Source organism: Hypomesus transpacificus, chromosome 21 (genome assembly GCF_021917145.1).
Source record: "Hypomesus transpacificus isolate Combined female chromosome 21, fHypTra1, whole genome shotgun sequence".
Classification (NCBI taxonomy): Eukaryota; Metazoa; Chordata; class Actinopteri; order Osmeriformes; family Osmeridae; genus Hypomesus; species Hypomesus transpacificus.
This window is the reverse complement of record NC_061080.1, coordinates 4,344,605-4,359,106: the sequence shown is the minus strand read 5'-3', so window position 1 is coordinate 4,359,106 and position 14,502 is coordinate 4,344,605. Positions and strand designations below refer to the sequence as shown.

General features: G+C 46.5%; 1 protein-coding gene across 1 annotated transcript; it reads left to right on the top strand.

Annotated features, from left to right (window-relative positions):
• Positions 1-426: 426 nt before the first annotated feature.
• slc2a15b (solute carrier family 2 member 15b) lies at positions 427-13,915 on the top strand. The gene is given in 13 exon segments (XM_047044023.1): positions 427-554; positions 2,974-3,072; positions 5,215-5,375; positions 5,601-5,725; positions 6,007-6,152; positions 6,842-6,974; positions 7,975-8,162; positions 9,424-9,534; positions 9,995-10,096; positions 10,273-10,348; positions 11,784-11,911; positions 12,327-12,452; positions 12,454-13,915. Coding segments are annotated over 13 exon segments (1,554 nt in total). The 5' UTR covers positions 427-509; the 3' UTR covers positions 12,568-13,915.
• Positions 13,916-14,502: the final 587 nt, after the last annotated feature.

Genomic DNA, 14,502 nt, shown 5'->3' with positions numbered 1-14,502 from the left:
TTGTTATGTCTCACAGCAGCTTAATATCGTTTTGAAATCATATATTGCGTCCAACTTTTCGGCTCACATTTCTTCATCTCGAATTGGGTTGCTCTCTGAAGTTTACGCCAAAACAGCTATTCCACTAGCTTAAAGTGTCCGCGAAATAAGCCCCGACACCGTTTCAGAAGCAAGGTTGATTTAATACACAAGGCTGGCTGGCTGAGCGGGGCTCACCGAATCACGCTGACCGCTGTCATGTGATTGCTGCGGGCCTTCAACTCCGAAGGGGAGGGAGGAGGTCCGACTACCTAGCTACTGGGACGGTCGTCACACTTTGGGCCCAGGGGATTGGTAGCTGAAAGTTTCAGACTTATCAATTACGCCCATCATCCTGACACGCCTCCTTTCTCCTCAAAATGAATGTAGTGAGAGATGCCGGTGGTATTAAGACGACTGTAGATTGTAATTCCTCTCTCTCTCTCTCGAAACTGCACGGCATTAACGGGGAGCATATGTTCAGGAATTAGATGGCGGAGGAAGTATTGTTAGCATCCGATGGGAAATTTAGTGGGGTAAGTTTAAATTCAATCATTATTTATTTATATACTTTTTTTTAACTTGAAAAATAAACCTTGGGAAAGAAAACGGAATCTTCAGTGGCATTAAAAATGCTGGCCTACTTATCATTCAGATCTTTACCCTTATCAGATCACATCTTGACCATGGCGGTCAGCAGCATCACCTGATTCTATGCAGTGGATTCGTTTTTTTTCCTATTACACAAGCTACATTATGTACCATATAAATATCATGTAAGAGTGTTAAGTAACAAGACCACCGTTGATGATACTTAACAAGTGGTGTACTGGAGTTGTGCTCATAGAGTAACTGTTACCTACTATGATAAGGTGAAGCATGAGCTTCGAATCATCATGTTAGCCATCCAGTCTAGTTGAGAAAATAAATAAAAACGATTGTCTCAATGGTCGGTTTCTGAAGATGCAGAAGTCCACACACCGTAATTCATAGATGGTTCCAGTTGCCTAACAATCCAGTAGTAGGACAGGCCTGCAGGAGTCAACATACTTTGGTTCTATTCTGGTGAGGGCAGTGTGGATGTGCTCCTATACAACCAAGCGTCCTGCATTAATAGCTCAGCCAGTGCCTTCAATTCTGAAAGGAATGCATCAAACAACCTAACTCTACGCAAGATCTGACACTGCAGCTTCACACGGCTCGAGGGCAACACTCCATATCTCAGAACGGAAAAGTGAAGTGGCTAATTAAAATGTCTCTTCATGTTTCATGACTAAGATCGATAGCTTGCAAACGTCAACAGAAGTAAGGGTGGTTGGTGAACTAAACTGACCTCTTATCTGATGTTACAGGGCTGCATTGTCCTCTATAAAGCTATTCTTCCATACAGCTGTCTGAACCTGTCTGTTGCCGAGCATTTCTAAACTAAGTTAGTATTCCTCCATGGCTGAGACTGTGCTGTCATTGTCTGCGGACCTCGTTCAAAACGAGTCAAATTTACAATGCCCCCGAGTTTGGACATGGCAGGCCTTAAATATAGTACGCCTTCGGGGTAGTCTATGCTTCTTTAGCATAAGAAAAAAGCTGTTTAGCCATGGATATCAAATTTGTTGTTGCGTGTTAAACACGTTAAACTTGAAACTTTCGAATGATTTATTTAGCCAGTTACGTTACTCAATGTCCTACAAAGATGGTCCAAAACTATGTGCAGGGACAAAGCACTGTAGGGTTAGTTTTTTTTAAATATATATTTTTCCTTATCCAGGATTATTGTCCTCTGTGATCTTCTTGTTGACTGTGTAGGAATCTTACTTGTGGCTGTAGAAGCCTAGCTACTGTAAGCCCAGTGCCACAACAGAGTGCCGGTTTAGCTGCACTTCAGTTAAGTTAAGTGTTGAAATTCAGCCTGTACGGTGACACAGTCTAGAACATTGTGGAATTCCCAGAATTCAGAATTCCCATGTGTTTATTCCTCACTTTGGTCAACCTGGTCCTGTAGGTGATATCTCTTGTGTTCTCATCTCTACCATAAAATGGATGTTGGTCATCAAATCAAATGAGCAAGGTCTTTCCAGATGCACCTGTTGCACACACTTGAATTTTAGTAAACAGTTCAGTGAAGGAAATGTGTGTTTGGTTGACCCGGGCGGAGGGTAACCGATGGTAGCCAGGAGATCTGGACCTCTTCCAGAAACTATTCAGTCATGTTCTGCTCCAGTCATGTGCTGCTGTGGACTGGGGCCAGGCAAGTGAAGAGCACGGCTCTCTCCAACTCTCTGTTACCACCGTGTACCCTGCTTCTGTCATCTTGAACAGCCCTACATGGGAAATGAATCACTAATCCCCCAAAACGTGGTAATCTGGCAGGAGAGTGGTGCAGAGGTATGGCAGGTCAAGGGTTGACTCTTTCAAGTCACAAATGTACTCACAATGTTAGTACATTACGATATACAGTTGATGAGAAGTAGTCTTCTTTTTTTTTTTTATATATATATTTTTTCAAATTTTTTGTTTTTGGTCTGTATTTTACAATGACCACTTTATAGTCTTGCAGCCATGTGCAGTTCACCAGCCACAGTAATAGAGATTTAGGTCAAGTTCCTACATAAAGCTCTTATTTCGATCACAGAAAACCGCTTACACTGTGAAGGTCAGAACTGAACCTTGTGGGCGACGCCTAACTATTGATGTTTTTGCATTACAGCCAGTAAGATTTTTGTTAAAATATTTATACATAATTCATAAGCTCAGGATGAGCATAGGTTCACGATTTTGTGAAGGAATGATCTTTTACTAGACTTGCTTGACGTGCCAAATCAGTATCTGTCAATGTCAAAAATTAGGCCAAAGCAACTGAAAAACGAATCTCCCAGATCTTCCGAAAGCCTCTCATTCACAGCCAAACTGTCCTCCCTTTAAACCTCCTCTAATCTGCTGCTCTTCTACCTTCACTAGCATCTCACCAAGTCGCTGCTGGCGGTGGCATTCCTGGCCTCCTTCGGTGGCTCCATGCTCTACGGCTACAACCTGGCAGTAGTCAACTCCCCAGCAGAGGTAAAAGTCACTAGCAGATTAGATGCTCACACGCACATCTTACACTTAACTGGTTAGGGTTTAGGTAGGAGTCACTAGCAGATTAGATGCTCACACGCACATCTTACACTTAACTGGTTAGGGTTGAGGTAGGAGTCACTAGCAGATTAGATGCTCACACGCACATCTTACACTTAACTGGTTAGGGTTGAGGTAGGAGTCACTAGCAGATTAGATGCTCACACGCACATCTTACACTTAACTGGTTAGGGTTGAGGTAGGAGTCACTAGCAGATTAGATGCTCACACGCACATCTTACACTTAACTGGTTAGGGTTGAGGTAGGAGTCACTAGCAGATTAGATGCTCACACGCACATTTTACACTTAACTGGTTAGGGTTGGAAACACAGCCAAACTTCCACGCGAGAAATCATGCAGGAATAATATATCCAAAGGATATCCAAACATTTCAATAGATATTTACGAGTCTGCACGTGGAGTCACAAACTCCACGTGCAGTCACACACACACACACCTTCCCCCCTCACCTACATTGCCATGACACACACACACAGTAGGTCTAGGAGAGCATGTCATGGGTCTTGTCAGCTATGTGGTGGATTTGCCACGACGTGTTCTGTGAACCAGGTCACTTTGGACATGGTTAGTCTCACATGAGACCGTAGCAATGCTCCTGAGCGGTACTGGTGCCAAAGCTTAGATGTCTGCTATCATACAGTACTACTCTTCTAGGACTGCTAGAGATTTGGATAATAGCGTGTGCTAAAGGAATCGTTTACAGTGACCAGGTCCCGCACAAGCTTTATCATTGTCTTGTTTTGTACTGAATCTCTTCTCAAAAACATGTCAAATGGTTACAGTTTCCATGGGGTATGCTACAGTAGCTTGTTTGAGCTTTTGTACACAGCCAGTCATTCAGGATGTTTGAAAACATTAAGAAACACTCAAGCAAGTCGGCCATCTCTGTCTGTTAGGTGGCCATTGATCAGTAGTCATAGCTAGTTAGACAGGATTTAAAAAAGGTAATTAAATTCAGAGTCAGACATCAGCTATTTGATCTTAATAAGGTTAGACTCAATATGAAGGGAAAAGTTAAGTTTAGTCCCAGAAGAAGTGAGGATTAGTGACTATGGCAACCACGTATCGGTTTAGCTAGAACATGCTGTATTTCTCCCACTTCTTCATGCATGGCCGGATCGGCCAGTCATTACCGGTGACCTTTGAACCTGCCCGGGGGAGTCACGAGAGCGCAACCCCAGCAAGCACAGTCTACAGCACAGTCTCAAGCCCAGTCTGTGTGAGACAGAAGACTGCTCCTCAGCTGTGGGAGACAGTGAGAGATAATTGATTACATGTCAGCAACACATTAGTGTTGTCCTGCCAGTAAATGCATTACCAGGGAAGTGGCGTGTGTCGCCAAAGGAGCAGGCTTCAGAATCAAATGATTGGCCCGTGACTTGAAAATACCAGAGGAAGGAGGAGTGGGCGAGGAACGGCGAGAGAGAGGGAGAAAAGCAGGGTGAGAGAGAGGGCAAGAAAGTCACGTGCAATTTATTGAACGCTGTTTTTATTTATTTTTTGGGAAATTCTCCTACACACCATTTATGTATTCTCAACTGATGTGTTATTTGCTACGTTTATGACTCGGTACAGGGGGTATGGGTTGAATGCTTTTGCAAAATAATCATTTTTCGTCCACCTATAGACTACAATAGAGGGTCCTCTGACGTTGTGCCTCAAAGTTACCTCCTCAGGGTAGGAACCCCACGTGAAATACAACCACCTCACGACAAACGTCTTTCACTTACTTTGTCACCTGAGCACGGCACAATGTGAAATCCCTCACAACCTAATTGCCGGGACTGTCATGTACACTGTAGATGTGGATTGGCTGCACGTCACGAATTTCAACTGTAATTGGTTAAGTTCGTTAAGTGGCACTATTTCTATTCATACATAATGGGGTCTTTGGGGTTCAAAGGTTGTCCTAACAAGACCACACGTTCATACTCATCATAATCAACTGTCAAAAGATAAGATACCTTCCGGCGCGATTTCTTCACCCACGCCGACAAAGCCCCCCACCGTGGAGTGGTGAGTGACGGTTAGCGGCCCCTGTCTGCCTCTCCCTGTGTCTCAGTACATCAAGGCCTTCTACAACCAGACCAGGATCTCTCGCAACGGGACTGCCCTGGACGAGGAGACCCTCACCCTCATGTACTCCCTCACCGTGTCTGTGTTTGCCATCGGGGGGATGCTGGGCTCCCTGCTGGTGGGCATGCTGGTCACCAAATACGGGAGGTACGCTGTGCGGGAGACCGAGAGACTGTGTGTGTCTGTGTGTGTGTGTGTGTGTGTGGCATTAAGTGTACAGTGAGTATAGTATGTGAGCTCTGACACAGTGATGTGTTTGTTTGTGTGTGTGTGTGTCTGTGTGTATGTGTGTGTGTGTGGACATTAAGTGTACAGTGAGTATATTATTATGTGAGCTCTGACACAGTGGTGTGTGTGTGTGTGTGTCCGCAGAAAAGGCACTCTGGTGCGGTCCACCATTCTGGTGTTCCTAGCTGCAGCTCTGATGGGCTTCAGTAGGATCTGCGGCTCTCCAGAGATGATCATCATTGGACGCCTCATCACAGGGATACACTCAGGTACGGGACAGTCCATCCTAACCCTAACCCTAGCCCTAGACCTAGCTCTAGACCTAATGCTTGCCCCTAGCTCAAATCCTAGCTTTTAGTCCTAACCCTTTCCCCTAGTTCTATCCTTCATCCGTCAGGCTCATTTGCTACGATAACGTGTTTGCGATGCCCTTTAAACCAGGCAAAAGAGAATAGGAATAAACCAAACGGTTCTCCTATCCCCTCCCCCTCTTGTGTCCCGTGACCCTCCTCTGTGGCGTCTTGAACCCCCGTCCTGAACCCCGCTGCAGGTATCTCTCTGAGCGTGGTGCCCATGTATCTGGGGGAGATCGCTCCCAAGGACCTGAGGGGCTTCCTGGGCCTCGTGCCCAGCATCTTCATCTGCGTCGGGGTGTTCGTGGCTCAGGTCCTGGGCCTGCATGAAGTGCTGGGAAGGGTAGGTGGGGCGGGAGGACGGGCGGGGTGCCTGGGTGGGTGGCAGGTGGGTGGATGGATGGATTGATCGATTGATAGACAGATTAATGGATGGATGGATGGATGAATTAATGGATGGATGGACAGATTAATGGATGGATGAATGGACGGATGCTTTTTGGTCTTTGTGGTTGGCTGGATGGCCGACAGTCTATATGACAGGCTGTTTTTTTGCATTATTACGTTGTGGACAGGCAGATCTATTCCATAATCATACATATTTAATATATGATCAATTCTAATGATAATTTAACTTGTCAAGAGCTTTGAGCTCCACTAATAATCTGTCTCCAGATGGTAGCTTCATGGAGTAATGTCCTCAAAACAAAGCCAACATTATGAGCACTTGGCAGTCCTTTTCTTCTTCCCAGTCTGTGCTGCATCTAATGCACATGAGAAGCAGACTGGAAGACCATCTCAGCCATGACTTTGCGTAGATCTCAAACGATGGGATGGGCAAAAGCAACATGGAGCTCCTTCAGTCAATCTGCTCCTTAGGCTCGTCCACTTCTGTGAGGATCTACGAAATAGGAGAGAAAAAACAGAGTGAAACACAGGCCGGCCTTGGTGAAACCCCCCCAACCTTACTTTGACCCTGTGCTGTATTGACCTTTGACCCTGTGCTGTTTTGACCTTTGTCCTTCCCCCCAGGAAGAACACTGGCCTCTCCTCCTGTCCTTACTGGTGGTACCGATTACCGTCCAGCTGATGCTGTTGCCATGGTTCCCTGAGAGCCCTCGCTATCTGCTCATGGAGAAACACAACATCCACGCCACTGTCACAGGTGAGACACCCATAATAGCAGCTTTCCCTTCTGGCTTTGATTGGTTGTTAAATCAGGTAAGTAAAGTAAGTAAGTAAGTACATTTGATTTATAAAGCACACTCAAAACACAGCAAGGATGGCGAACAAAAGCACAAAAACAGAACCCAAATACATTTTTTTTTTTTTTTGTGTCACCAAAAAAAACACAGTAAAACAAAATACAAAACAGTCAACAACAGAAAAACAAGCAACAGCACAAGTCAAGTGGTGGGAAAGGCCAGAACATAAAGGTGGGTCTTAAGCCTGGATTTAAAAACAGACAATGAAGGAGCCTGCCTCTGCTCCTTCTGCCCCTCTGATAGGGGAAGCCGATTCCACATCAGGTGACTCGTATTGCCTTAGATAACTCTGAACTAGAGGGCTAGGTTTGTGTGAGAGGTCTCTGGGCCAGATTCAAAGTCATTCATAAAAGATAATCTGAGACAACCAGTGAGAGGGCTGGCATCTGTATTATCATAGCAGCTTTTGGAAACGATGGTATCGTGGAGAGTGATGACGATGACATTGATGGTGGTGATAAAGATGAATGCATCTTAAAGTAGTAATCCGTAAAAGGGTCTGACTCCCTTTTCTGCTCTCTTTGTTTCTGTCTCTCCTTTTCTCTCGCTTTCTCGCTCTCCCCTCCCTCCTTCTCTCTCCCCTCTCCGACTCCCTCCCTCTCCCCCTCCCTCCCTGCCCCTCCATCCCCCTTCCCACTCTTCCTACCTCTCCCTCTCCCTCCCTCCCTGTCCCCCTCCCTTCCTGTCCTTCCCTGTCCCTCCCTGTCCCTCCCACCCTGTCCCCCTCCCCCCCTGTCCCCCTCCCTGTCCTTCCCTGTCCCTCGCACCCTGCCCCCCCCCTCCCTGTCCCCCTCCCTGTCCCTTCCTTTCCCCCTTCCTCCCTGTCCCCCTCCCTGTCCCTCCCTGTCCCTCCCTCCCTGTCCCCCTCCCTCCCTGTCCCCCTCCCTCCCCCTCCCTCAGCTTTGAAGTGGTACCGTGCCAGGTGTAACATCCAGGCAGAGATCGAGGAGATGCAGGAGGAGCAGCGCTCGCTGTCCTCCATCCAGACGGTGTCTGTGATTGGTCTGTTGAAGGACCGCAGCGTTCGCTGGCAGGTCATCACCATCGTGGTCATCAACATCGGCATGCAGCTGTCTGGCATCGACGCGGTGGGTCTTTATGTGTGTGTGTGTGTGTGTACGGCCTGGTATGCATCCATCTCCACATGTTAACAGCTGTGCTCTAAACCTGCCCCCTCCACACACACTCCCTCCTTCACACACACACACACACACACACACTCTCACACCATATATCACAATCTCACTTTAAAACTGCTGAAACAGCTGAGTGACTGAGCAGAACACACACACACAAACACAGACACACACACACAAACACAGACACACACCCACACCATGCCCGTCATGCTCTAGCATGTTCTTCCCCATTTTACTTTATTTTAATCTTTGGCGGTGTATATTGACACCCTACATCAGTGGTTCTCAACCCTGGTCCTCAGGTACCTACCTACCCACCTGATTCAAACGAATGGGTCGTTATCTAGCTAGGCAGATTGCCTTGTAACAACTATTCATTTGAATCAGGTGTGTTGGAACAGGGAAACATGTAAAACATGCAGGACAGGGGGTCCCTGAGGACTAGAGTTGAGAACCACTTGCCTTACATGGTCTCCCACACACACCCACCCACACACACACACTCACTCACCCACACACACACACACACACGCACACACACACACACACACATACACACACCATACATCATCAAGTGGTGGTTCTAAGACCCTATGTTGCTCACACGCTGGTTGACACCATTTCCCAGCATGAGCGTTCGATGCAGTCTTTGCACTGTTGCAGCTGTTCCAAAGCGTGGAACCAACCGGAAGCGGGCAGCCCTGACATGAGAGGAACCCCTCTCGTGTTCTGCCCCCTTTCAACCAGAGAAGCTCTCTCTCCAGTTCTGCCTTCTACTGGTGGAAACTCAGCTCGTGTGTCCGCCATAGAAGAGTGGCTGTCGGAGTACATCCGTATTCACCAATTCAAATGTATTCAAATCCTGTTCCTGCAGACATTGTTAACGTAGTGAAGCGAGATGGATGAGAACATGCAAATTAATCTCTCAGGGAGTTGTATAATGTTGTCAAGTGGGAACATAACATTGATTAAATGCATCAGACGTGTAGATGACGGTGGTTTTGGACGATAATGATCATGATTATGATGAATCACCGTTGATCATCAGAGCACATGTTCTAAATGACCTTTGGTGATGAATGGGTCTGGAAATTGACTGAATTATACATCTCCACTTGGTCACTCTGAGCACAGCTCACCGTGGCCACTTCAGCGTTCAAGCCCTGTGGCCCTCCCGTTGTCCTTAAAGAACTACATTTCCCTACCGCAGATCTGGTTCTATACCAACGCCATCTTTGAGAACGCGGGGATCCCGAGACCTCAGATCCAGTATACAACAGTGGGAACCGGAGCAATAGAAGTTCTCTCCGGACTGGTCGGGGTGAGTTGGAACCGAGTCTAACCCTGCTCACACAGCAGTGTGTGTGTGAGACACAGCAGTGTGTGTGTGTGCGTGCGTGTGTGTCAGTGTGTGTGTGTGTGTGTGTGTGTGTGTGTGTGTGTGTGTGTGTGTGTGTGTGTGTGTGTGTGTGTGTGTGTGTGTGAAAAGGACAGTAGAACTTCTCAGACATTCAGGGGTCAAAGTTGACAGGGTATGTCACTATTTTCTCTCCCACACTTGAAGTGCAATTGATTCCAGCAGTCTGACATTGATGACATGTAAATGTCTGAGCTCCGTACACAACGTAAACTCAGAATCTGATCAATGATCATATGCACCGCATATGTTCAGAGAATTGTTGAATATTGACTAACCGTGTATATTTACGTACGCATAATGTATATTTCACGATTCAATGGACGCGAAGCGTGCTGAAGTTGGTCTCGTGTCCCTCCCCTAGTGTTTCACCATCGAACGAGTGGGCAGGAGACCTCTGATGATTGGTGGGTTCAGCTTCATGTCCATCTGCTGTGCAGGGATCACCGTCTCTCTGCTGTTACAGGTAGTGTGGAGTGTTCTGTCGTACACATCGGGACACCATACATAGACAACACAAGGCTGTGATGTGTGTGTGTGTGTGTGTGTGTGTGTGTGTGTGTGTGTGTGTGTGTGTGTGTGTGTGTGTGTGTAGTATCGAAACCAGTCTATTGTTTAATCCTGTGCTTGTCCTTTTCACAGGCCCAAGTGGAGTTCATGCGATATGTCAGTGTTGGCTGTGTGGTGGGAATCATCGCTGGGTTCTGTATTGGGCCAGGTAGTAAATGTTCCAAATGTACTCTCTTTTCCTCCCAGTACTCTGTGTTGACAAGGTTTGACTAACTTTCCTTTGACAAGCACTTCAAAACAGTGCAGTGTGACAAATGTTCACCTATTCCACACTAACCCAATTTAGCCCGTCATAATCCTCACTCAAGGAAACACTGCTCTCTAGTGGTGGAGAATAACAGTGCCATGTCTAACTCCTTTTGACGTTTCAACACTGAAGAAACATTGTCTTTCATTAGTCCTGGAAATTAGGATATAACTACCACCACAGGATACGAGAACATCCATTCTCACGCGCGCTTATTTGCGGTTGTCTGTGGAGTGAGTGAACTAAATTAAAGGCAACAGTTAGTTTACAACGTCAGGCACCGTGTTGAGCGGCAGTAAGAATGATGAATAGCCGTATGCGCGGTTAACATAATGTCATTCGTCAAACCCGGCGAAAATCTATACGTCGAAACTCAGACGCGGATCTAGGTTGCCGCAATTAGCTTCGTTAATGGCTCATTCTTCATAAGATGGTGATGATGAATACGGCTTTCTTAGACAAAAGCCCTCGCATCAACAACACTCTGCCTCATGCACAGGCTAGTATAGGTCTTGACAAATTGCAAGTTATTGGTCCGACAATATAAAAACTTCCTGCACGCGCAGTTATCATGCATGCGCAAATAATGAAGTGTTAAATTGGCAAGGCGTGCTCATAATTAGACGCTTATTATGCTCATTTAAATGTGTGAGCCAATGAAAATGTCCATAAATTGTACTGAATGTATTGGAATTAGTGGTCCAAACAAAACAAACAGTCCAGCGGGTTTTTATATCTGTGGCTTTTGCAGCGTTTAAAACTTTATACTACCTTCATGTGACTGCATAAACAGTGGCATGTGATGTGAGTCTATTTTGGCTCAAACCTTAAATGTTTGGTTAGACTATGATTCTGAAATCCTCATTGACTTCATTGATAACGTGAATGGATCATTTCTTTCAGCCAGAGAATTTGTCCAGACATATAGTCTTATTTGGGAGTATTTGAATCGTATCGCAATCAATTAGCATTATCCTCTTAGGTAAATCATATCAAACAAAATAGAAGCCTGTACTCACTTGACTTCATTATGTTTCCTATATCGATTAGGCTCGATAGTTTTAGGGTTGAGGTTTTAAGTTTGTGTGTGTGTGTGTGAGAGAGAGAGAGAGAGAGAGAGAGAGAGAGAGAGAGAGAGAGAGAGCATTTACATGCTTGTTGTGTGTCTGCTTGTCTTGCTCAAACTTGCACCGACACTTTATGACTGGCAAACTGTATGTGCGTGCGTTAATTGTTCCGTTTATGTGTCAGTGGTCGTAAACAGTGTGTGTGTGTGTGTGTAGTGACCGTGTGTGTGTGTAGTGACCATGTGCGTGGTCCTCCTTCCTGTGTCCAGCCGGCGTTCCCTTCCTGATGACAGCAGAGCTGTTCACACAGTCTCACAGACCGGCCGCCTACACCGTGGCAGGACTGCTCAACTGGCTGTCCAACTTCACCGTGGGCTTCGTGTTCCCCTTCCTCCAGGTCTGTCTCTCTCTCTCTGTCTCAGGTCTCTTCTATCTCTCTCTCTCTCTCTCTCTGTCTCTCTCTCTCTCTCTCTCTCTCTCTCTCTCTCTCTCTGTCTCTCTCTCTGTCTGTCTCTCTCTCTCTCTCTCTCTCTCTCTCTCTCTCTCTCTCTCTCTCTCTCTCTCTCTCTCTCTCTCTTCTACCTCGCACCACACACACACCTGTGGCCCTGTGACTGTGGATGCTTATGTTCTGCTGCATAACCCCTCCCAACTTTGCTACCATAACATCAGGACCTTGGCCTGACTCTCCACAAAAACTGTCCCCCTTATAACTTCACTCCCAAAACGTCCGAGCCGCGGCCTGACTCTTACACCAATGATCCCACGATCCGTTTCCACGTTTGTCCCCCCCCCCCCTCTCCTCGCCCCAGATGTCCGCAGGGTCCTACTGCTACCTGGTGTTCTGTGGTATCTGCCTGATGGTGGCAGCCTACGTTTACCTGATCATCCCCGAGACCAAGAACAAGACCTTTGTGGAGATCAGTCAGATGTTCGCCCCCCAGGAACGGCGTGGGACGGGATGAGATGACCGACCTGGACCACGGTGACCGCCTCAAGCTCACCAAGATGAACGGCTACGGGGCCCTGGAGAACGAGGACAGAGTGATCTGAGCGGAGGAGTGGAGAGAGGGATGGAGGGATCTGAGCGGAGGAGTGGAGAGAGGGATGGAGGGAGGGAGGACGGTGTTGAGGACGGCTGGAGGAGTAGACAGAGAGCTACAGGGATGGAGGAAGAGAAAAGAATGGGATGTGTAAACAGTAGGATATGGGTAGGGAAGTCCCGCCCTCATCTCTCCTACTTTTGAGTGCGCTGATGTGAACGACATAGGACTAGGGAAAGCGACATGGTGGAATTGGTGCCCACCAGAAATACACTTTTACTTACCTAGGTTATGTCCGTCGTGATTGGTTCTCGGACACAGATGTAGCGATGTCCTTGAGGAGGGGAAAGGAAGAAAAAACGTATCGGTAGCAGATCTTGAAATATGTTTTAGTTTCTTTTCCCCAGCTCAGACTTTCTTCTGTTTCCAGGAAACAAGTTCCAGAAGGTTCACCATCATCAGGTTATTGGCAATGACATTTTACAGATGAAAAATGGATAAAAGGTTCACAACGTTCATAATCCACGACACTGTATGGTCATATTCCACAGTACGTCCGTGTGCAGGTCTGTACAGTCTCACTGACGTTTACACTGCCTGTGTGTTGAGTGTGTGTATGGGACTGTGTGTGTGTTTATGAAAGCTTATAAACCCTGTTTGAGATCGCTCATCGGTGATATGATAATCATTTGGACGCAAGCTGAGGAGAATGTCAGTGCTGCCTTTCAACACTGCTTCTTAGCAGTTTTTTCATTCTGTTGCTAACCGTTTGTGACCGTTTGTGACCTTTTTCTTCTTGTGAACACACGGTCCATGCGTGACGTGTTCAACACAGTCATGCTCGATTCCTTCTCTACATTGTATAGTATTGTGTATTTATTTATTCATACAACAAAGTCTTTCCATCCGATATCTCACGTGACGTTTACTTCCTGGAGACTGGTCTTAACAGGAAGTGACAACCGAGGTGGCGTGTCATCACATGAACAGTAAAGCTACTGTTGTGTTTACCTCTCATGGAGCAACCAACGACTTGGGCGTAGTTGTGTATTTTGTAACACGACATAAAGTTGCTCTAAAATGTGTAACGTGGCTTTTGAGTACAATGTTTGTGCCTCTCTCTTGACATGAGAGCTTGTTACCATGGCTACTGTAGTAGTCATTTTATCTCTCAAGATGGGACAATTTACCTGTCGAAACAATATCCACATCTAAGGGTGTCAAAGGATATACTTCATGCCAGAACTGGGTCAAATAGTATTTGAAACCCTTTTAAATACCAGATTGATCATCAAATTAAAGGTTGTTGGAAGTTGAAAAATGCATGTAAAATGCCAGAATAAATATGCGTGAACACATTTCAATTTGTTATCTCGTCATTCGGGCAAGGTCAAGGCTAACTGAGACCTGAACTGTTGATCTAACATGATAGCCTGTCTGGTCCAATCACATCCTCCATTCCTCTCGCTCTCTCTCCCACATGAACGCTCCTCACCCCCTTCAAACGTGTGCAAGTGTCCAACATCCAAAATCAATCACAGGAGAATCCATAAACCCCCCTACAAAGACCTTTTGAGGGGCTAGCCAATCAAACACTGCACGTTGAGGGGGGTTATGCAGCAAAACAGAAGTGACGACGATTCCGGATCCTTGGGAGATTCCGCGATATGTATGAAGATGATCATCTTAGGAAGGGGAGCGTGTGTCAAAGGATTGCATCACTGGTGAACTTATAGCAGATGATAGGGATATAAACTGTGTCACACACACACACACACACACCCCTCAGGCAGCCTGTTCCATCTGTGCCCGCCCTGCAGAAGGGCCATGGAACCCCCGACAGGGCCAGAATTGATAAATGTTGTCAAGCGCCTATCTCTCACCATATTACAGGAGAGAGAGAGAGAGAGAGAGAGAGAGAGAGAGAGAGAGAGAGAGAGAGGGA